The following is a 19,126-nucleotide window of genomic DNA, read 5'->3' as shown; positions in this document are numbered from 1 at the left end:
CCTGACATCCAGCTCGGCTGGCGGCGGCAGAGAGGCAGCAGCCTGCAGGCCGGCTCCGGGGTGCTCACAGCCCCGGTGCCTTCGGTGACACAGGGTCTCCCCCGAAAGGCAGAGCCCCAGTGTCCGGGCTGGGGCACAGCCAGTGCTGGGACACGGCTCACGCTGTGCCGTGGTGTGAGCAGGGGCAATGGGTGTGGCAGTGCCACCGTGGGCAATGGAATGAGGCTGTCACCAGTGCCAGCAGATGCCCCGGCATCGCTGTAGGCAATGAGATGCAGACATAGCCAGTTTCACCGAGGCTCCTGGTGCCAGCACCGTCGGTGGCACAGCCTCCATCACCAGGGAGGCTGTGCCCTGCCCTGCAGTGGGATGCGGCCGGTGCAGCATCAGCAGAGCCCCCGGTGCCCCTCGATGCCGGGAGCAGGAGGCAGCAGGGAGTACGCGCAGGATGTTGCAGCCCGTGCTGCCTTAAGCTGGGAGATCGGGAGTTTCGGTTTCTGTTCCCGACGCAATTTCAGTTTCTGGCTCTGCCAAGCTGGAAACGAAAGTGCGAAGGAGCCCGCGACTGCCCCCGTGGCCCAAATAAACTGGGAAGAGCCAAATGACAGAAACACACCTGGGAACTCGGCTCGGGGCCAGGCGGATGGGCGGGGGCTGCAGGCAGGGCCGGGTGTGCTCCTGGAGCAGGGGTTGGAAGAGGAACAGGAGGGGGAATAGGGGCAGGAGCAAAAAGGGGCAGGGAGTCAGGACATGGGCAGGAGACAGGCAGAGGCTGGGGAGAGGGAGAGAGGGAGGGAGGGGAAGGGATAGGGACAAGGATGGGGCAGGGAAAGGGCAGCAGGAGGGGCAGGGATATGAATAAGAGGGAGATAGGGGTCAGGGACAGGGATAGGGGTACAGATGGAACAGAGGAGAGATGGGCAGTGTTACAGGGATACAGTCAGGAGCAGGGACAAGGACAGGAGTAGAGACATTGGATATTAGGAAAAGTTTTTTTACAGAAAGAGTGATAAAGAACTGGGGAGGTGGTGAAGTCACCAGGGAGGTAGAGGAGTCACCATCCCTGGATGTGTTTAAAAAACGACTGGATGTGCCATGGTTTAGTTGAGGTGCTAGGGCTGGGTTGAACTCGATGATCTTAAAGGTCCCTTCCAATTCTGTGATGTTGTGATTGGCAGCAGCAGCAAACGGTCAGGGATGCAGGCAGGAGCAGGGATGGGTGTCCCCTGATACTGGGTGACAACAAGGCAGGAATACAGGCAGGGGCAGGGATATTAGGAGGAGAGGCAGGGAGGGGACCAGCACTGGGGACAGGGTTACAGGCAGGGGCAGAGCTGTGGGCAGGGACAGGTGTCATGAACCTTTCACACCTGAGGAGCAAGACCAGGACACCAAGATGAGCATGACAAGAGACATTCTTTATTCACCCAGGGGGTGTCCCAGCCAAACTGAGGCACCCCAAATGTGGTTCACATGTGGGTCTCACACCCTTCAAGTGTTGGGGTACAACAAGGCTCCACAGATTGCCTGCTGTTCCCATGGCTTTGTAAAGCCAGTGCAATTGTGTGGCTTTGGCATCCTTCTTTCCTCATTCTGGAGTCAGTCTCACCATGTCAAGGGGTACTTATCTGTGAGGCCAGATGGTGGGAGGGCCCAGGCTGTGGGCCTTATCTGCCTGCCTGCCCAACCACAGCTATGCAGTGTACAGCAGTACAGGGGGTATATAGATCTTAGTAAGGGCCAAACCATTTCATACTAGAAAGACTAATTGGTACTTTACTTAGGGAATGAGATTTTCCTAATGAGATGCAGGCAGGGGCAGGGACAGAAGAAGGGTTACAGGCAGTGACAGTGATAGAGCCAGGGATGAAGATAGAGCCAGGGATGAAGATAGAGCCAGGACAGAGAGAGGGCAGGCATGTGCAGAAAATCACATAAGGAGAAGCCAGTGTCCATAAAGGGGCAGAGCAGTCCTGCAACTTTGTTTGAATAAAGAGAGAGACTCCACTGGGCGAAATCCCCACGGAATTTCTCTCCCGACGTTCAAGATGCAGCCTCCTTTTATCCTAACTCCCGGCTGCATGTTGCCCTCTTCCTTTCCCCATTGGCTGAGGTACTAGGAAGGCACAGCCTTCCCGAACCGCCTACCACGTTTCCCGCCCTTAAACCTGTCATTTGCCTCTGAAATTCAGAAGTTCAGGCTGAGTTCTGCAATAGACTTTGTGCTGACCCTTTTATCTATTGCCCTAAAGTTCAGGAATTCGAGCTATAGTCAAACTGTCTGGATTCTGTACCAAACCTGTGTGGCTTGAGCTTACTAGAGATATTAAGACCCCTTTGAAAGACATGAACACCCATTTCTCCTAAAGACCCTCACCCATCGAATTGTTTGTAAAGACATCAGTAGCCGTCTTTCCTATGAGGGACCAGGGACGAAGATAGCGTCAGGACGGGGAGAGGGGCAGCGATACGGGCAGGGATACTGAGGAAGCAGGGATGAACATAGCGCCTGGACAGGGAGAAAGGCAGGGAGAGGGTCAGAGAAAGGGGCAGGGAGGCGAGCAAGGACAAGGAGAGGGACAGGGACAGGGACACGGACACGGGACTCGGGCAGCTCCGGCGGCGCATGCGCAGATGGTGGGGGCGCTCTCAGGGGGCGTGTCGGGGGCGGGAGGGGGCGTGTCGGGGGCGGGTCCCTCCCGGCGGGGGCGGGGCGCGGGGTCCGCGCGCGCCGGCCATGCCGCGCTCACGCCGCGCCGCGCGCCGTGAGTGAGGGGGGACACCGGGAGAGGGGCGCGGGGATCGGGGCCGCGTGTGACAAGGCCGGGCTGGCAGCGCCAGGCTCACACGAGTCTGCTCCCAACCCCCGCAGGCGGCACCGGCAGTGCCCGGGCGAGCTCGCCCGGCAGCGAGGAGGAGGCCGGCAGCGAGGTGCTGAGCCACTGCAGCAGTGCCAGCGAGAGCGCCGGCCCCGCTGAGGAGGGAGCAGGTGAGACACGCGGAGCCCATGGTGACCCCCACGTGGGTCGCGGTGTGCCCGCCCTCGGCCTTCCCGGCTTCACGTGGTGCCGCCCGGGCAGGGAGCGAAGCGGCGAGTGAGCACGGCCAGGAGGAGGAGGAGGCGGAGGACAGGCTGAAGGAGCACATGGACACCCTCCTGGACAAGAGGTGAGGAGCGGCTGTGCCCCCGCGGGCGGGCACTCCGGGCGCTCTGCCCAGCGCTGCCAGCCGCGGGCAGGGACGTGCCCCGTGCCGGGACAGCCCAGCCCGTGACGTTCCGCGGTGTCTCGCAGCGCCAAGGCGCGGCAGGCGGCACTGCAGGGCCTGCGCCTGGCCCTGTCCTCCAGAACCCTGTCCGAGTTCCTGCTGGAGCGCCGCCTCACGCTCACCGACTCCCTGGAGAAGTGCCTCAAGAAAGGTCAGGGTGCGGGCGGGCGGGCGGGGGGCGGCGGGGCCGGTGGGCCGTGTCTGAGGCACGTCTCTGGTGCTGCCCACAGGTAAAGGGGAAGAGCAGGCACTGGCGGGCAGCGTCCTCACCCTCCTCTGCCTCCAGATGGGCTCCGGCCCGGAGGGAGAAGAGGTGTTCCGCAGCCTGAAGCCGCTGCTCGTCAGCGTCCTGACAGACAGCACAGCCAGCCCCAGCGCCCGGCAGAGCGTAAGCCTGGCCCCTTTCTTCCTGGGGACACCTCCGTGCTGGGGAGAGCCCAGGCAATGCCTTTGGGAGCCCCTGCAGTCCCGGGAGGGTGACAGGATTGGGTGCTGTGGGGTGCACTGGGGCAAAGCAGGGGCACCCCAACCCGGCTGCCCCTTGGCTGGGTGCTGCGTCAGGCCTGGCATGATCCAGCTGGGCCTGATCTGACTGTGTTTCCCTAACTTCTCTTGCCAGTGTGCCACGGCCCTGGGCATGTGCTGCTACATTGCTGCTGCTGACCTCGAGGTAACTGCGCCTGGGTGTCGTCTGTACCCCTGCAAGAGGGCACCCTGGGGCTGCCATGCCACCTGCCCTCAGCCCACAGTGCTAGAGCAGCCTGGAGCTGAGCTGGAGTAGGGGTACGGGGACATGAGTGACAGCCCAGCCCCCTTCCCTGGGCAGCCTGGAGCTGAGCTGAGGGGAGCCAGCAGATGGGGTGCTGTGGGTGGAGTAGCCTCCCCTGTCCCAAGGGGCTCCTGGCACCCCTTGGTATGGTGGGTCCCCTTTGGTCCCCAGTGCACAGCTCAGTGTGGCGTCTCCATGGCAGCTGTGGTCTGACTGGCACAGTTTCTCTCCTCCAGGACCTGGTATCATGCCTATCCTGCTTGGAGGGCGTCTTCAGCCCCCCCAGCACAGGCGAAGGGGGCTCAGCACCTGCCCAGCATGGGCCTCTGCACTGCAGTGCGCTCCAGTCATGGTCCCTGCTCCTCACCATCTGCCCCCCCTCCCACCTCAGGAGCATTTTGGACAAGTGAGTGGGGTGTGAAGTGAGTGGAGGCTGGTGTGGGGCAGCCAGCTGTGGAGCACAGAGCCCTTGGGGCAGTGCTTGGCCCTTGTGATGCCCTCTTGCCTCTCTGTCTCAGTCGCTGGCTGCAGCTGCCCGCACTGCTGACCAGCAGCAGCGTTGCCCTGCGCATCCTGGCCGGGGAAACCATTGCGCTGCTCTTCGAGCTAGCCCAGGACCTGGAGGTAAGGCATGGGCTGTGGCAATGGGAGCAGTGGGTGGGCACTAAGCAGGCAGCAGGGAGGGAGCTGCTATGACACCCTGACATGCCCCAGCTGAGCTGGCATTGACCAGGCAGAGGGGCTGGCCCCAGTGATCCCCCAGCCCTGTCCTGGCCATGGCAGTGGGCAGTGCCTGGAGCTCATCCCTCTAAATCCCCTGCTTTTTGCCAGGAGGACTTGTGCCACCAAGATACAGAGTTCCTGTGTACCCAGCTCAAGGTCCTGGCTACTGAGAGCAACAAGTACCGAGCCAAGACAGACCGACGGAGGCAGCGATCCATCTTCCGGGACATCCTGCGCTTCATCGAGGTACCGGAGCCTGGTGCTGCCCTGCTCTGCCCCCGTGTGCCTGCTTCCCAGCTGCCTGATGATTCCTCTCTGGAGAGCCAGGGGACACACAAGGCTGGTGCCCAGGTTATTGGTGATGTCCCTCTCTCTGCTCAGACTGGAGAGTACCAGGAGGAGACCGTCCGATTTGGCCTGGAGTGCATGTACCTGGACAGCTGGGCACGCCAGCGCACCTACCAAGCCTTTAAGGAGGTGCTGGGCTCCGGCATCCATCACCACCTCCAGGTATGGGCTGGGCAGATGCACCAGGGAGTGCTGGGCTGGTGCTGGTGGGCATTGACAGACCCCTGCTTTCACAGAACAATGAGCTGCTACGGGAGATCTTTGGCCTCGGGCCCCCCTTGGTGCTGGATGCGGCTGCTCTGAAAGCCAGCAAGGTCTCCCGCTTCGAGAAGGTGGGTGCCGCCTCCCACATTTGTGCCCACAGTCCCCTCCTCTGCCACCGGGGGCTCCAGCTGAGTGTGGTGGGTGCTGCTGGGGAGGTGGGCAGAGGGGCATCCCCAACCCTAATCTCTCCTTCCTTCTCCTTGCAGCACCTCTACAACTCAGCTGCCTTCAAAGCGCGCACGAAAGCGCGGAGCCGCGTGCGGGACAAGCGGGCGGATGTGCTGTGATGGGCATGGGGGGCAGAGCCCCCAGCCGACCCAGACTGCAGACCCAGCACTGTGAGGGGCAGGTGCCCCCAGCCCTCGGGCTTTTATTCATGTACAGCAGAGTATTTAATGCCTGGAGCTGCCCCAAGGGGGGGGCTGCCCCCTCTTTTATTTTTTTAACCAAAAAATAGGAAGGATAAAAGAAGAGCAGGGGGAGGTGGTGGTGTGCTGCCGTGTGCCTGCTCTGTGGCTGGGGATCCATGTGGCACAGTGGGAGGGTGTCTCACCCAGGCTCCTGCAGCCACTTTCAGTGGCAGGGCTTGTGTTTACCCTCCCTAGTCCTGCAGGGGCACCAGGGTGGCCTGGCACAGCCTGAAGAGTGGGTGCGAGGGCAGAGCTGTGCAGGGCTGCAGAGCAGCTGGTCCTGGTGTCTGTGCCTCTGGCAGGAGCGTTCTCCCCACCCTTCCATGCTGGGTACAGCCCCTGCCTCCCCAGCCAGCCTGGCATCAGTGATGGTGGCAGAGCAATGTGGAGTGGGAAGCTCTGCCCAGTCCTGCCAGCTGCCTGCCTACTCTCAATCCTTTTCCAGCCAAATGCTTTATATGAAATAGTAATCTTGTGGGAAATTAATTACGGGGGGGCCACTGCCCAGGCGGGCATAGGGCCATGCCAGTTGGCAGTGCCTGCCACCCTGGGAATGTATCTATCATGGTGATTTTCTAAGACTTTGATTGTAAGAGGTAATTAAAAGGCTAAATAAAGTATGCCTTCTGCCTTGTTAAGAGGAAGGGCTGTCACTGGGGCGGATGCAGGTCCTTACACCCCAGTTTCTTTCTCTCACAGCCTGGGACAGGGTCTGGGATTGCCCCTGTGCCCCAAGGGGCAATGCTGCCAGGTCTCAGCGGGTAAGGCTGCTCGCTCCCCCCTCCTGCCCTTCGGTGCCCCTTCCCGTGGCGGCCCAGAGCCCATGGTGGGGCCAGGGGCAGCTCAGCGGTGCCCGCCCAGCTGGGCACTGGCGTTGAGGCGAGCCCAGAGCTGCCTGCTGGCTGCCCGCAGCTGGTGCACGGCGTCCTCCTGGCTCTGCAGCCACTGGGCCAGCGCCCGCACCGACTGGCTCTGCAGGACTGCGGGGACAGGACGGGAACGAGCTGAGCGGGGGCAGTTTGGTCCCCCAGAGTTCCCCATCTCCCCACCCTGCCAGTGCCACGTACCACTCAGGTAGATGGCCAGGGTGGCCAGGACCAGGCTCGACAGTGCCAGGAGCGCCAGCAGGGCCAGCAGCAGGGGGTGGCCAGGGCCGAGGCAGGGGCAGGGGCTGGCGGGAGGCACGGGGCGCAGGGTGGGCAGGAGCGGCGGGGGCACGGGGGACACGGGCCGAGCTGAGGGCCGGTGCAGGCTGCTGGAGGGAGCCGGGCCATTGCCTGCAGGCAGGGGAGAGAAGGCGTCAGAGCCTGGCCACGGGCACAGCTGGGCCTTGCACAGCCCCCCTGCCCCCTCTCACCCTCTGTGCCCTTGTGCCCGCCCGAGGCCCAGTACAGGTCGCTGATGGACTCCACAGGGCGCAGGCTGATGGCTCCGGACTCACTGCTGTCAGGGTCCCCAGGCTCTGCTGGTGCAGCACCCTCGGCCCTTCCCATGCTGTCTGCTGGAACAGAGGCAAAGGGTCAGCCTGTGCCCTGCCCTGGGCACCTCAGTGGGACCAGAGCCCTGCCGGGGGGATCTCAGCCACGGCAGCCCAGTGCTGCACAGGGCAGGCAGCCAAGGCTGATGCTCCCTTGGCCCAGCCCTGCAGCCACAGTGGGCAAGCACTTGCTCTACCCCCCGGCCCCACCGCTGTCATCGCAGCAGTTAGCGGGTGCCTTGTTAGTGGGGCTGGAATCTGGCCCTGGCTTGGGGGCAGGAATGTGCCACCCCCCAGCCAGGATAGCCCTGTGGGACTGGCTGGGGCTCCAAGGGCCAGCTGGAAGCTGGTGGGCAGGTGCAGGGCAGTGCCAGTCTGCCATGTGGCCTGGCTTGCCCCGCAGGTACTGTGCTGCTTGGGGGTGCACAGATGGAGATGTGGGGTGTATGCTGTGCCACGGGGCCCTGGTGCCTATTGTGCTAGTGAGCACGTCACATGGGACTGAGAGAGCTTTTTGGAAGTAGGCATTCCTCCAGCACTGTTTTGGGAAGCAACCATGCCTGCATTGGGGTAGATGGAAAAGATTATTTTCTAGGTGTTTGTGTATTTTTGAGCAGTGGGCAGGGCCCACGCACTGTGCCCTTGGCAGAGCATGGCAGGCTGGCAGTGTGCCCACTCCCAATCCCTCCCGGGGTCAGTGGCGTGTCGCAGGGCAGCGTGGCGCCGTGCTGCTGCTGTCCAGACTGTGTGTCACCCACAGGGCTGGCAGGCATCAGGGCTAGGGGGTCTCAGCCGCTACCCAGGTCCCCCTCAGACCCTCCCCACAGCCCTACCCTTGGCCAGGGACTGCTCCACAGATACCCAGATCACCCCTGCACCCACTTGCCCCAGGTGGGGGGGCACAGCTGGTCACGTAGGTTTGCTGCAGGGGGCTGTGTGTGCCAGCTGCCTGTACCCTCCCCAAACCCTGCTGCCCTACACCTGCAGCCCTCCAGGACCCCCTTCTTCCCTGGGCAGGCATCTCTGCCCACAGCCCCCATGGCAGAGGGCACCATCTGTCCACTGCTCCCATGCCAACCCCACAGCCTTGCATCACCCAGTATCCCCTGGGGTGCTAGAGCCCCTGCCAGCCCCAAGCCCACTTCCCAGAGTACCTTCTGCAGCCTCCCTGGGCATGGCTCCCTGTGCCTGGGCAGCGTGAGCGGGCAGTGAGGTGGTGCAGGGCCCCCAGGAGCTGGGCACTGGGCTCCCGGTGCGCCAACTGCGCCGCTTAAAATAGGACAGTGAGAAACACGGTTGGGGGGCGATAAAAATAGCTGTGGGGAGGGGGGCCTGGTGGCGTGGACAGGGCTGCTAGCAGCACAGTTCCAGTGGCAAAGGGACAACAGGTTGTGGCAGTGCCCCGTGCCCCCTTTCCCAGGGTAAAGCAGCTGCCAGCTCACAGGATCAGGGCAGAGCCCATTCAGGAAAACTGATGCACTGCTGGACCCATCCAGAGCCAAACTGGGTCTGTGCTGCCTCTCAGCAGCAACGGCAACTGAGCCCAGCATGGGAACACCACAGAGTCCCCCAGCTTTGCCCACAAAGACCATGCCAGCTGTGCCAGGAGAATTTATTTAGGTTAATGAGACCATAGGAAGTGCCAGCAGCAGCACTGCTGGGGTAGGAGACCGTCACCAGCCCCATGTGCCCTGTGGCAGGCAGGTGTCAGAGGATGTGAGATCCTTGTGCCCATAGAGGCTGTGAGCGTGGGCCTGGCAGGAGGTGGCAGGGCTGAGCCATACCCGCTGGGCACAGCCCTCCCCTGCCCAGCCACGGTAGCAGTGGCAGCGGAAAGCAGCCCAAGGGCTGGCACCGGGGCCGAGGTGCAGGAGGCTGCCCAGCTCGTGGGGCTGCCGGCGCACACAGCGCCCGTGCCCATGGCACTGCCCATAGCTGCATTCTCGGGCTGCCGCTGTAACGTTGGCCACGTAAGGACCCAGGGTGGACATGAGGTAGTGGCGCAGGTTGGCACAGCTTTCCTGGGGAGGAAGGACCAGTGAGAACCTGCCCCAGCGACAGAGACCTGGCCAGCCCTCCCTGGTGGGCACGGGGGATGTGACCAGCCCATATATCCCATGCCATCTCCTGCTGCCCACAGCCTCCAGTGATGCAGGGACCATACTCACAGCCGAGCGGGAGTACGACAGGTCTCCCCAGAGCACGAGTCCAGCCGCTCCCAGCGCCGCGCTCTCCCCGATGGTGTGCACCAGGTCAGCCTGCCAGAAACACAGAGGTGACCTGTCTGGGGGACACAGCCTGTGTCCCTGTGTCAACCAGAGCCCCATGTCACACCCGCAGCCAGCTCCAGCCCCACAGTGCTCACCAGCTGCAGGAAGCGCGAGGAGCGGCGGAAGGAGAGGCGGGAATAGGCGATCACGGGCAGGAGGCCGTGGGTGCTGAGGGCGGCCACGCGCAGGGCCTCGCGCAGCCGGTGGTGCACGAAGCGGCGGCGCAGCGCGGGCGGCAGCGCCAGCGGCAGGTAGATGCTGGGGTACAGGGCAGAAGAGGCGGCCCAGAGCCAGCCCAGACGGTTGTTCCGCTGCACCTCCGCCGGCTGGCACTGCCCAGTGTAGTTTGCCTCCTTGGCCCAGTTGCTGTTGAGGCAGTCGGGAAAGCGGTAGAAACCCCAGAGCCCCCCAGGGCGCAGGGCTCGCCCCACCAGAAGCGTCTCCTCCATCAGAGCCTGTGCTGCCTGCTCGAACTGCAGCTGGGCCAGCCGGAGCTGCTGCCGTGCCGGCAGGATGCCGTGCTGCTCCCGCACCCACTCCTCGGAGGCTGTCCGGTACATCCTTTTGGCTCCCCAGTTCTGGGCCCACAGGGGCCTCCACTCCTCCCAGTCCACCACGGCCAAGCCATGGAAAGCAGGGCGCAGGAGGAGGCGGATGTCCTTGACCACCCTGTTGATGTGGGCGTCGAGGGAGACACGCTGGGGGAGGCCCCCGTTATGGGGGACACCGTGCTGGGACAGGTAGGGGTACAGCCCAAACTTGTTCTTGTAGAAGATGGTGATGTTCTGGCCGGCAAAGTGGCCACCCTGGTTCTCCACGATGCCGTAGTCGCCGAGGGGCAGCCCTATGCCAAAGCGGTGCTGGCAGCGCTCGGTGGGGACGTTCCACACCACGGCAAAGGGCTGCCCGCCTGCCAGGGGCTCGGGTGCTGGGCTCTCCTCACTGGCTGTGCCCAGTGCCAGGCAGGCCCACAGTGCCAGCACCAGCACCATCCCGCCTCACCAGCTGCCTGCGGGGCCAGCACCCTGTGAGGAAAGGAGAGCTGTGGGGATGAGGCTGTGGGACGCAGTGGGCATTCCAGCAATGCAGGCACTGCCTCCTGGCACATGGTGGACTAGGAGCTGTCCTGCAAGCACATGCTGCCCACCCCAAAACCTGACAGGACTGGGTACACTTGGGGGTTTGAGATCACTCCTGCCTCAGCACTGCCAGTGTTACCTCTGCCTGCTGCTCTCCCTCTAGTGCTGGGATCCTGCTTGCACAGCACAGCCATGGCACAGCTCTGGAGTGGCACTGCAAGCCACTGACCCTTGTGCCTCAATTTCCTGCTGGCTCCCAGTCCTGCCTGTAGTGGAAGCACCAAGACTCCCTGGTCCCCATTTCGGCACAGTGCTGAGCCGGGCTGGGTGACCTGCTGAAGGACTGAGTCCCCCCAAGAGGCATGCTGGGACCAAAGGGACAGCTCTGTCCCTCACAGCCCAGGCAGGGCCAGAGGGGTCTGGTGCCCCTGCCCAGCACTGGCCAGCTGCCCAGAATGAGGGGATTAGGCAGGGAATGGGCCCAGGGCCGCGTGACACAGCAAGGACAGCGCTAATCCCTCGCTGCCAGGCCGGACGCTCTCTCTGACCTTCCCGCTCCCATGCCTCTGGCCCTCACTGACACCAGCTGCCTTAGGGGGGTTTGGCCACCCGCCTCCCTCACTGTGCAGTGCAGGGGACCCGATTCTGCAGTCCCAGCACCATGACCTACTCCCACAGTGCCCCCCACAGCCATCCTATGCCTCAGTTTCCCCAGACTGCTCAGTGAGGACAGCTGTGGCCATGCTGGAGGCCACCACTTTCCGTCAGCCCCAGCTGCCCCACAGCAAATCCTGAGTGGAGGACACAACTGGTGGGACTGGGCAGTGCTCCTGGGGACTAGTGCCAACCCCACAGCCTGCAGTGGACCTGGCTCTCCACCATGCTGGTGGTCTCAGAGCCCCCGCTAGGCGAGCTGGGGGCCAGGGTGGGAGCAGAGGCAGCGTGCCCAGGTAAGGCGGGGTACAGGAACTCTGCCCATTCCCTGCCCCCAGCAATGGGGCCAGGGTGAACCATGGAGGCTGGGGGAGCTGGTGCCAGCCCTGAAGAATGGCAGGCAGTCAGGCAGTGCTGCGGCGGGCAGCTCCCACCCGCACTGCTTTAATCACTGGCTCGGGGCCCTCAGATGTCCTTCTTCATCCAGAAGATGGGGAGCCCTTTGGCATCGCGGTGCGGGGACTGCAGGAGGCTCTGCTGCTCGCTGCCCTCAGCCAGGACACCCCTCGCCCAGATCACGGTCGGTGGGGGAGGCGGTGGGGGCACAGTGAGGGGTGGCGGGGGCGGCAGGGGGACAGCGGGTATCCGCGGCCTGGTGGTGGTGGCAGCGGCAGCCCCAGAAGGGGCGGAGAAGAGCCGCAGCACCTCAGAGGATATAGCTGGGCTGAGAAAGGCCACGCTCTGCACCGGCTCACCCAGGACATAGCCCAGGTGGGCATAGAAATGCTGCTTGTCGTGGGTGGTGAGGCGCAGGCAGCGAAAGCCCCGGGCCCGGGCCCACCGCTCAGCGGCCTCCATCAGCCGCCGCCCATAGCCCCGGCCCCGCAGCGCCCGCGCCACCACCACGCTCTCCACGAAGAGGTCATGGGGACGGCTGAGCACGCGGGACAGTCGGACGTGGCCCACGAGCTCGCAGGGCCCCTGCCGGGGGCTGGCTGGGCTGTCGCTGGGGCCCCGGCTCCGCAGCAGCAGCAGGCAGGTGGGAAAGGCGTCCGAGGAGCGCTGCAGCGAGTGCAGCCGCGACGCACGGCTCTTCCCCCACTCCTCGCCCAGCAGCTCCGCACAGGCTTCCAGCAGCTCCGGCCTCTGGTGCAAGGGGACCAAGCTGAGCTCCTCTGACACAGAACCCATTCTTCTCACTGACGGGAAACCAAGCAGGTCACAGCTTAGAGGCAGTAAGGCACAGACCGTGCGTGTGTTCCCCCCAGCCCACCACTGGCCCCAGTACAGGCACGGTGCCCCAGTGGCACAGCCAGATGAGTTCATGGAGGTTTGGCAGGTCCAAGGTCAAACAAGAGACTCATGGCAGGGAGGTGGCACATGGTGCCAGCTCCAGGAAATCATGCCATGAGACCTGCAGAAAGGTCTCGTACTGCCAAATCAGCTGAGGGGCAGGAGGCACAGTGCTTCCTCCCCAGCCCCTGCCACTAGCTCGTGCCACCTCAGCACCCATCAGACCAGCTAGCTCATCACACATGTCCTCAGAGTCAGGGTTCTGAGGAGCCCAAAAAGCCTCAGAGGGGTCAGAAAACCCCTATCCCACAGCATGCCGTGGGGTCCCCTCTCTCAGCCTGGCAGTTCCCCTTGCAAAGGAGAAGCTGCAGCCAGAGGGCAGGAGCAACCACCACACCAGTTGATTAACCAGGATTGAGCAAACTGCCCCACTTCCCCTCTGGGGGTTGGGGAGGGCCTGAGTCTGCCCTCCCACACCCTAGGTGCTCCCAGGAGGCATGGTGGGGTCACCCCTCTAGCTCCAAGACTCCTGACCCACAGCCCAGTCTGCACTGTCCCCTTCAGAGGCCAGACCCCACCAGTACTCCTGAGGAGGCGATGGTTTTCTTCTGCCTGCCCAGCAAAGCCACTCCAGGACTCCAACAGCATCTGCCTGCCACCCACCTGCCCACACTCACCCTGCCTTCACCCACCCACCCAGTCTGCACTCACCCTGCCCACAGTCACCCTGCTCAGTCACTGCTCACACCCACCCTGCTCACAGGTGTACCCTGCTCACGCTCACCCTGCTCACACTCACCCTGCCCGCTGCTGCTGGCTCCTTTGCCCCGGGTGCCAGCGCAGCAGGAAGCAGCCCAGGCTCATGACCAACCACAGCGCCTGGTTCTGCTTCCCCGGTGTGAATGACACGTCTGTCCGGGCCCCACACAGCACCCCCCACTTCCCACGCTGCACCCCCACACGGGGCACTCAGCCTGCCTGCACCCCGATTGCTCCAAACCACACGGCACTCGCACACAGACACTGGAACGGCATCGCCCAGCTGATCGCTGCTCCCACTGCATGGCTGCACCTCCTGAACACGGATCCCCACCCCACCGCTGACCCTCACCGACCAACACTGAGCCAACACTCACCTCATTACTGACCTGTCGTTTGACCTGCCATTGACCCCATCTCTGACCCCACTGCTCACCCATCACTGACCCCCCACCAACCTGTTATTGACCCTATCAGTGACCCCAGCATTGACCCATCACTGACCCCATAACTGATCCACCTCTGACCCCACCACTCACCCATCACAGACCCCAGCACTGACCCCACCACTGACCCATCACTGACCCCATCACCGACGCCTCCCACCAACCCGTCATTGACCCTATCAGTGACCTCAGCATTGACCCATCACTGACCCATCACTGGCCCATTCCTGGGGCACCGCCGAGCCCCGGTCCCCGCCCGTCTCCCCGCTCTGTGCCCTGCCCCAGCCCGGTCCCGCCCGTACCGTTCCTCGGCCCCGCCGCCGTCACTTCCTGGGCCCGGCCGGGCCCGCCCGCGCTCTCTGGCGGCCGGAGGGCGCACGGTCCGTGCCCCGCTCTGCTCGCTCGGCTCCGGGCGCTCCCGCACTCCCGCACGGACACACCGACCCATCCCGGGCCGCCGCAGGACGGCGGAACACCCTACCCGGACCCGCCCAGCCCTCCGCGGGCATAGGGACACCAAGCCCCACTGGGCAAACGTGCGGTGCTGCAGTTCAGCTCCGCTCCCTTCTGGAGCCCGAGGCTGTTTTGGGGATGTCCATCTTCACGCCCTCCCTCCTCCCCAAGGAGTGATACACTGCACGGGAGCTCTCCATCCGGCTCCTTCAAGTCGTGATGGGGCTTACAGAGGGCAGCATCAAGAAGATGATGAAGGAGGAGGTGCAGGACAGCTCCTTCACTTGCATGACCAGGCACAGACGAGGCCAAGGTGGGATTCCCAACCTGGCTCTGCCTTTTGGGCGCTGCAGTTTGGACCCTTCCTGTGTGTCCCTGTGCGTTCTAGCGTGCTCAGTTCCTAAGCAGAGCTCCCCTCCATGACCACAGCTGCCTTTCTGCCCCAGCTGCCCGGATGGATGGAGGGTGGGTTCTTTGTCCACCCAGCTCCTTCTGCACTGCCCCTGGCATGGGCTCCTGCAGCCTCAGAGCCTGAGCAGCAGCTCCACAGCGGCCTGGGGCCACCAAGACCAAAATTTCGTAGCCTTGACAGGCTTCCAGCCAGAGAGGGTGGCTCCTCTTGTCATGCCCTGGGGTGCTGAGCCTGGGGGCAGCATCACTCCCCACTAGTGCATTCACTTGCCCAGGCTGGGACAGGCTCTCCCTAGGTCTGTTGCCTTGCAGAGACCAGTGCAGGGCATTCCCACTGTCCTTCCCTGACTCCCCCTGTGCCAAAGAGAAAAGAGCTTGTTTGCACATAATAAAATTTCTGCACAAAAGTGGTTTTTAGCTCTTTAGAGCATCACCCATCCCAGACAGACAGACGCTACCCCAGCATGGCCAAGGACGGGTCATGGGAAGGGAGCAGAGGCCATGGTCGGCAGTGGAGGCTGGTTAAGGGTCCCTGAGGGGCAGAACGAGCTGATCATGGTTTCGGAAGCACCAACCCACTATCACTGTCACCACGGGGGCTGCCAGCTGCAGGACTGGGCCCGAAAGGCAATGGGGGCAGAGGATGCAGCGCTGGGGGCCCTGGGGTTCTGACAGCCGCTCCGGGGCAGCGGGTCCCCGGCACGAGTGGCCGATCGCGGGCGCAGGGACCCCCGGCACCGGCACCGGAGGGGCAGCGGCAGGGGCGTGGCCAAACAATGAGGGCGTGGTTATGGGCAGAGGGCGGGGCTGGTGCGTGACGTCACGCTCGAGTGACAGCGCGGCCGTCGGACCGGGGCAGGGCAGGGCGCGCTTCCGGGACCGGGAGGCGGTGCCGCGGGGCCAATGGGAGGCGGGATTCTGCCGGCCACAGCCAATAGGCGCTGTCGGGGGCGTGGCCTGAGCCCCGGTGGCGGCCGGGGGCGCCCACGTGCGGCGACAGCATGGCGGCGGCGGCGGGCGGCAGGCGGGCCAAGGCCCCGCGCGGGGCGGCGGCGCGACGGCGGCCACGGCCGGCGGTAAGGACCGGGCTGGAGGGAGACAGGGAGGCGGGCGAGGAAGGGCTGCCTCGCCAGGGTCGCCGCCGTGGGGCTTTCGCTGCGCCCGTCCCCATCCCCATTCCCGTCCCGTCGATCGCCCCATTTTGTTCCGCAGGCACCGGGCGCCGATGGGAGACCGCGGGCGACGGCCGGCCGGCCCGCCGACGAGGAAGTGTCCAGCGACTCCGAGACAGAGAGGTAAGGGCTGCGCCTGGGGAGTGCCGCTACCGCGGCGGGGCGCCGGTACCGGGGGATGCCTGTACCGGAGAGATCCCGGACCGGGGGATGCCTGTACCGGAGGGGTTGTCTGACCGGGGATCCCTGTAGAGGGGATGTCAGACCAGGGGATGCCTGTAACGGGGGCCGTGCCGGTACCTGCGGGGTGCCGGTACCGATGCTCACGCACACGTGTCCCCGCAGCCCGTTGTTGGGGCGGCGGCGGCGAGAGGCAGCGGAGGAGGAGGTGGAGGAGACGCCGCAGGAGAAGAAGCTGCGCTTGGCCAAGCAGTACCTGGAGGAGCTCCGGCAGCTCGGTGAGTCCCGCCCGGCGCCGGTGCCCCGCGGGGCGGCCCCGGGCGGTGAGCCCGACCCTCACGCACTGTCCCGCCGCAGAGGAGGAGCGGGCGGAGGACGAGGAGGAGCTCGAGCCGGCGGATCTCATCGGCGAGCGCCTGAAGGAGGACGTGGTGAGCGGGGAGGCGGGCGCGGCCTCTCGGTCCCCTTGGCGGCAGCGGGCTCTGTCCCATTCCCGCGGGACCGGGACTGAGGCCACCCCCTCTGCTGAACGTCCCCCTTCTTCCCCAGCTGGAGCAGAGAGGCCGGCTGCAGCGCCTGGTCGCCAAAGATGTGAGTGCCGGGGTGCCAAACTGCCAGTGCCAGCCTAGGGGATACTAAGGCACGGCCAGCACGCTACACTCCTTCTCCCTGGAGAAGTCAGGGTGCTGTGCTGGGGTGCTCCTGGGCCTGGGGAAGGGTCCTGGGCAGCCCAGCTCACATCCTGCTCTTCCTGCAGGTACAGCCTCCAGATCCAGCCAAGATCCGTGTGCTGCGGGGACACCAGCTGCCTGTTACCTGCCTCGTCATCTCTCCTGATGACAGATTCATTTTTTCTGCTTCCAAGGATGGCTCCCTCATCAAATGCAAGTGTTCACCTGGGGCTGTGACTGGCTGCTGCCAAGCCCAACCCCTGCAGGGACCCGGGTGCCCTCTGAGGTGGCTTGGCCCTTGGCTATTCTTAGATTGCGCATAATTCCAGGCTCTGTGGAAGGCTCATTGACACTTTAGGGAGTGGTGGGAGGCTCCCAGAGGCTGATTGTGACGATTTTCCTGCAGGGGAGGTGGACAGTGGGAAGAGACTGTGCGTGGTGCCCGGGGGGAAGAAGGGCACGGAGGAGCGGCACATGGGGCACGCGTCCCAGGTCCTTTGCATGGCCATTTCATCGGACGGCAAGTACCTGGTATGGGCACAGGGGTGGAGAGATGGCCCTGGGGAGTGTTCTCCCTGGATCCTGGGGGTACAGCCTCATGCCCAGATGTGCCTTGCTGGGTTAAAGGAGCCCCTATCCCCTGCTGGGTCAGGAATGGGTCCCTGGGACAGCCAAAGCCCATGGAGTGGGAGTGGAGGCAGGGGTGGGCTGTGGGTCTCCAGGGGGCAGGTCTCAGGTGTCCCCTGCTGCCTGCCAGGCTACAGGAGACAGGAACAAGCTGATCATGATCTGGGATGCAGCCACTTGCAAGCGCCTGCACATCTTCACGGGGCACCGTGACGCCGTCTCGGTGAGCTGGGGGCATTGGGCACAGTGCCTGTGGAGCCAGGCAATTGTGTCTTGCTGGGCATCCTCATTGGTGTGCCGTGTCTGTTCATCTGTCCCAGGGCCTGTCCTTCCGAAAGGGCACACACCAGCTGTACAGCGCTTCCCACGACCGCTGCGTCAAGGTCTGGGACGTGGCTGAGAACGCATACGTGGAGACCCTGTAAGACCTGGGGAAATCTCACTGATCCCTCCAAGGGGTGCCCAGCAGCCCTGAGGAGTGAGGAGGCAGAGGGCCCTGTTTGCCACAGCTGCTTGTCATGTCCTTGTGCAGGTTTGGACACCAGGACATCATCACAGGGCTGGACAGCCTGAGCCGGGAGTGCTGTGTGACAGCGGGGGGACGGGACGGCACCGTGCGGCTCTGGAAAATCCCTGAGGAGTCACAGCTCGTCTTCTCTGGGCACCAGTAGGTCTGGGCTGGCAGAGGGTGCTGTGGGCAGGTGTGTCCAGCTGGGGCAGTGCTGTGTGGGTGCCAGGTGCCCTGCAGGATCCCAAAGCACACCTGTAACTGCTGACCGTGACCTGTTCTCTTCGCAGGGGCTCCATCGACTGTATCCAGCTCATCAACGAGGAGCACATGGTGTCTGGTGCAGATGATGGGTGAGCACAGGGCCAGGCTGATGCCTGGGGTGGGCAGGGTGCCCCCTCAGCCCCCTCATCCCTCACATCCCTGCAGGTCTTTAGCCCTGTGGGGGCTGACGAAGAAGAAGCCGCTGGCGCTGGCTCGGCAGGCGCACGGTGAGCAGGGCACTGAGGGCCTGCAGCAGCCCTGCTGGATCTCAGCCGTGGCTGCCCTGCGCAACAGTGACCTCCTGGCCACAGGTGTGTGGGGTGGCAGCCTGGGGGGGAAGCCAGTCCTGCTCCCATCCCTGGGCTGGGGTGCATCACAGGCTCCTCTCTGCACCCCAGGGTCCCACAGTGGCAGCGTGAAGCTCTGGAAGTGTGGTGAAGGATTTCGGAAGCTGGAGCACCTCTTGGACATCCCCTTGGTATGGATGGATGGGCAGGCTGGGACTTCTGGAGCTGGGCTGGAGGGTCTCTCAGCAGGGACTGCCCTTCCTGGGCAGCAGGAGAAGCCTGTGGGAGCCCCTCACCCTGCCCTGTCCCCTCCAGGTGGGTTTTGTCAACAGCCTCAAGTTCTCAGCAGCTGGTGATTTCCTGGTGGCTGGCATCGGGCAGGAGCACCGGTACTGTCCCCCTCCCTGGTGTAGCTGCCTGCAGGTGCAGCTTCCCTCTCCTCGGGGTCTTGTTGGAGGGTGACCCCCCCCCCATCTCTCTCACCCACAGGCTGGGACGGTGGTGGAGAATCAAAGAAGCCAAAAACAGTATCTGCATCATCCCCCTGAAGCAGAAGACCACAGCTTCCAGCCCTGAATCCCCTGGCAGCTCCTAGCCCTCTGTCCCTGGAGCCACTGGAGCAGGTCATTCTGTCCCTGGAGCTGTGCCCCCCATCCTTGGTGCAGCCACCTCTGTGCTCTGCAGGATGTGACTGGGGGTTGTCACAAGGCCCCTGATTCTGCTGGCCCCCATGTCTTGATGTGGCTCTGCCCTCTGCGAGGGTCCGTTCCCTTCTCTCAGGTTTGGCTGTACCT

General features: G+C 64.0%; 4 protein-coding genes across 7 annotated transcripts; 2 read left to right on the top strand and 2 right to left on the bottom strand.

Annotated features, from left to right (window-relative positions):
- The first annotated feature begins 2,693 nt into the window (after positions 1–2,693).
- Positions 2,694–6,419, top strand: IFRD2 (interferon related developmental regulator 2). Its single transcript, XM_071439809.1, has 12 exons — positions 2,694–2,765; positions 2,873–2,989; positions 3,081–3,168; positions 3,294–3,418; positions 3,498–3,655; positions 3,887–3,937; positions 4,273–4,442; positions 4,555–4,660; positions 4,868–5,005; positions 5,141–5,269; positions 5,344–5,439; positions 5,578–6,419. Exons 1-12 carry the CDS (start codon positions 2,738–2,740, stop codon positions 5,656–5,658), a joined length of 1,287 nt encoding a protein of 428 aa, XP_071295910.1. The 5' UTR covers positions 2,694–2,737; the 3' UTR covers positions 5,659–6,419.
- A 417-nt stretch (positions 6,420–6,836) lies between these two features.
- Positions 6,837–11,526, bottom strand: LOC139595944 (hyaluronidase-3-like). 2 transcript variants are annotated; one of them, XM_071439808.1, is made up of 4 exons: positions 9,624–11,526; positions 9,427–9,516; positions 7,139–7,279; positions 6,837–7,058 (listed from the first exon to the last, which is right to left on the bottom strand). In XM_071439808.1, exons 1-4 carry the CDS (start codon positions 10,518–10,520, stop codon positions 6,852–6,854), a joined length of 1,335 nt encoding a protein of 444 aa, XP_071295909.1. In that variant the 5' UTR covers positions 10,521–11,526; the 3' UTR covers positions 6,837–6,851. The 2 variants fall into 2 exon arrangements, with proteins under 2 accessions (XP_071295909.1, XP_071295908.1); XM_071439807.1 differs by lacking the exons at positions 6,837–7,058; positions 7,139–7,279 and adding an exon at positions 8,857–9,279.
- A 142-nt stretch (positions 11,527–11,668) lies between these two features.
- Positions 11,669–14,201, bottom strand: NAA80 (N-alpha-acetyltransferase 80, NatH catalytic subunit). 3 transcript variants are annotated; one of them, XM_071439811.1, is made up of 2 exons: positions 14,062–14,201; positions 11,669–12,460 (listed from the first exon to the last, which is right to left on the bottom strand). In XM_071439811.1, exon 2 carries the CDS (start codon positions 12,450–12,452, stop codon positions 11,727–11,729), a length of 726 nt encoding a protein of 241 aa, XP_071295912.1. In that variant the 5' UTR covers positions 12,453–12,460; positions 14,062–14,201; the 3' UTR covers positions 11,669–11,726. The 3 variants fall into 3 exon arrangements, with proteins under 3 accessions (XP_071295912.1, XP_071295911.1, XP_071295913.1); XM_071439810.1 differs by lacking the exon at positions 14,062–14,201 and adding an exon at positions 13,970–14,052; XM_071439812.1 differs by lacking the exon at positions 14,062–14,201 and adding an exon at positions 13,354–13,614.
- Positions 14,202–15,550: 1,349 nt separating this feature from the next.
- RRP9 (ribosomal RNA processing 9, U3 small nucleolar RNA binding protein) lies at positions 15,551–19,014 on the top strand. Its single transcript, XM_071439803.1, has 15 exons — positions 15,551–15,699; positions 15,836–15,918; positions 16,141–16,253; positions 16,333–16,406; positions 16,525–16,566; positions 16,733–16,859; positions 17,053–17,177; positions 17,404–17,496; positions 17,594–17,694; positions 17,806–17,940; positions 18,072–18,134; positions 18,211–18,356; positions 18,444–18,523; positions 18,648–18,721; positions 18,822–19,014. The coding sequence occupies exons 1-15, from the start codon at positions 15,625–15,627 to the stop codon at positions 18,925–18,927; spliced, it is 1,437 nt and encodes a 478-aa protein (XP_071295904.1). The 5' UTR covers positions 15,551–15,624; the 3' UTR covers positions 18,928–19,014.
- The last annotated feature ends 112 nt before the right edge of the window (positions 19,015–19,126 follow it).

Source organism: Agelaius tricolor, unplaced genomic scaffold, assembly GCF_023055355.1.
Source record: "Agelaius tricolor isolate 1412-34295 unplaced genomic scaffold, bAgeTri1.0.p SCAF_14, whole genome shotgun sequence".
NCBI classification, from domain to species: Eukaryota; Metazoa; Chordata; class Aves; order Passeriformes; family Icteridae; genus Agelaius; species Agelaius tricolor.
This window is presented reverse-complemented; position numbering and strand designations above follow the sequence as displayed.

Bases quoted from the DNA above. Each gene is read 5' to 3' on its own strand.
- RRP9 (XM_071439803.1), top strand. From the start codon at position 15,625: ATGGCGGCGGCGGCGGGCGGCAGGCGGGCCAAGGCCCCGCGCGGGGCG. The intron at 17,497-17,593 runs GTGAGCTGGGGG...CATCTGTCCCAG, and splicing joins GGCACCGTGACGCCGTCTCG to GGCCTGTCCTTCCGAAAGGG. The intron at 17,695-17,805 runs GTAAGACCTGGG...GTCCTTGTGCAG, and splicing joins AACGCATACGTGGAGACCCT to GTTTGGACACCAGGACATCA.
- IFRD2 (XM_071439809.1), top strand. From the start codon at position 2,738: ATGCCGCGCTCACGCCGCGCCGCGCGCC. The intron at 2,990-3,080 runs GTGAGACACGCG...CCGCCCGGGCAG, and splicing joins CCCCGCTGAGGAGGGAGCAG to GGAGCGAAGCGGCGAGTGAG. The intron at 4,661-4,867 runs GTAAGGCATGGG...GCTTTTTGCCAG, and splicing joins AGCTAGCCCAGGACCTGGAG to GAGGACTTGTGCCACCAAGA.
- LOC139595944 (XM_071439808.1), bottom strand. From the start codon at position 10,520: ATGGTGCTGGTGCTGGCACTGTGGGCCTGCCTGGCACTGGGCACAGCC. The intron at 9,517-9,623 runs GTGAGCACTGTG...TGTTTCTGGCAG, and splicing joins CCTCGCGCTTCCTGCAGCTG to GCTGACCTGGTGCACACCAT. The intron at 7,059-7,138 runs GTGAGAGGGGGC...CCCTGCCTGCAG, and splicing joins CGGGCACAAGGGCACAGAGG to GCAATGGCCCGGCTCCCTCC.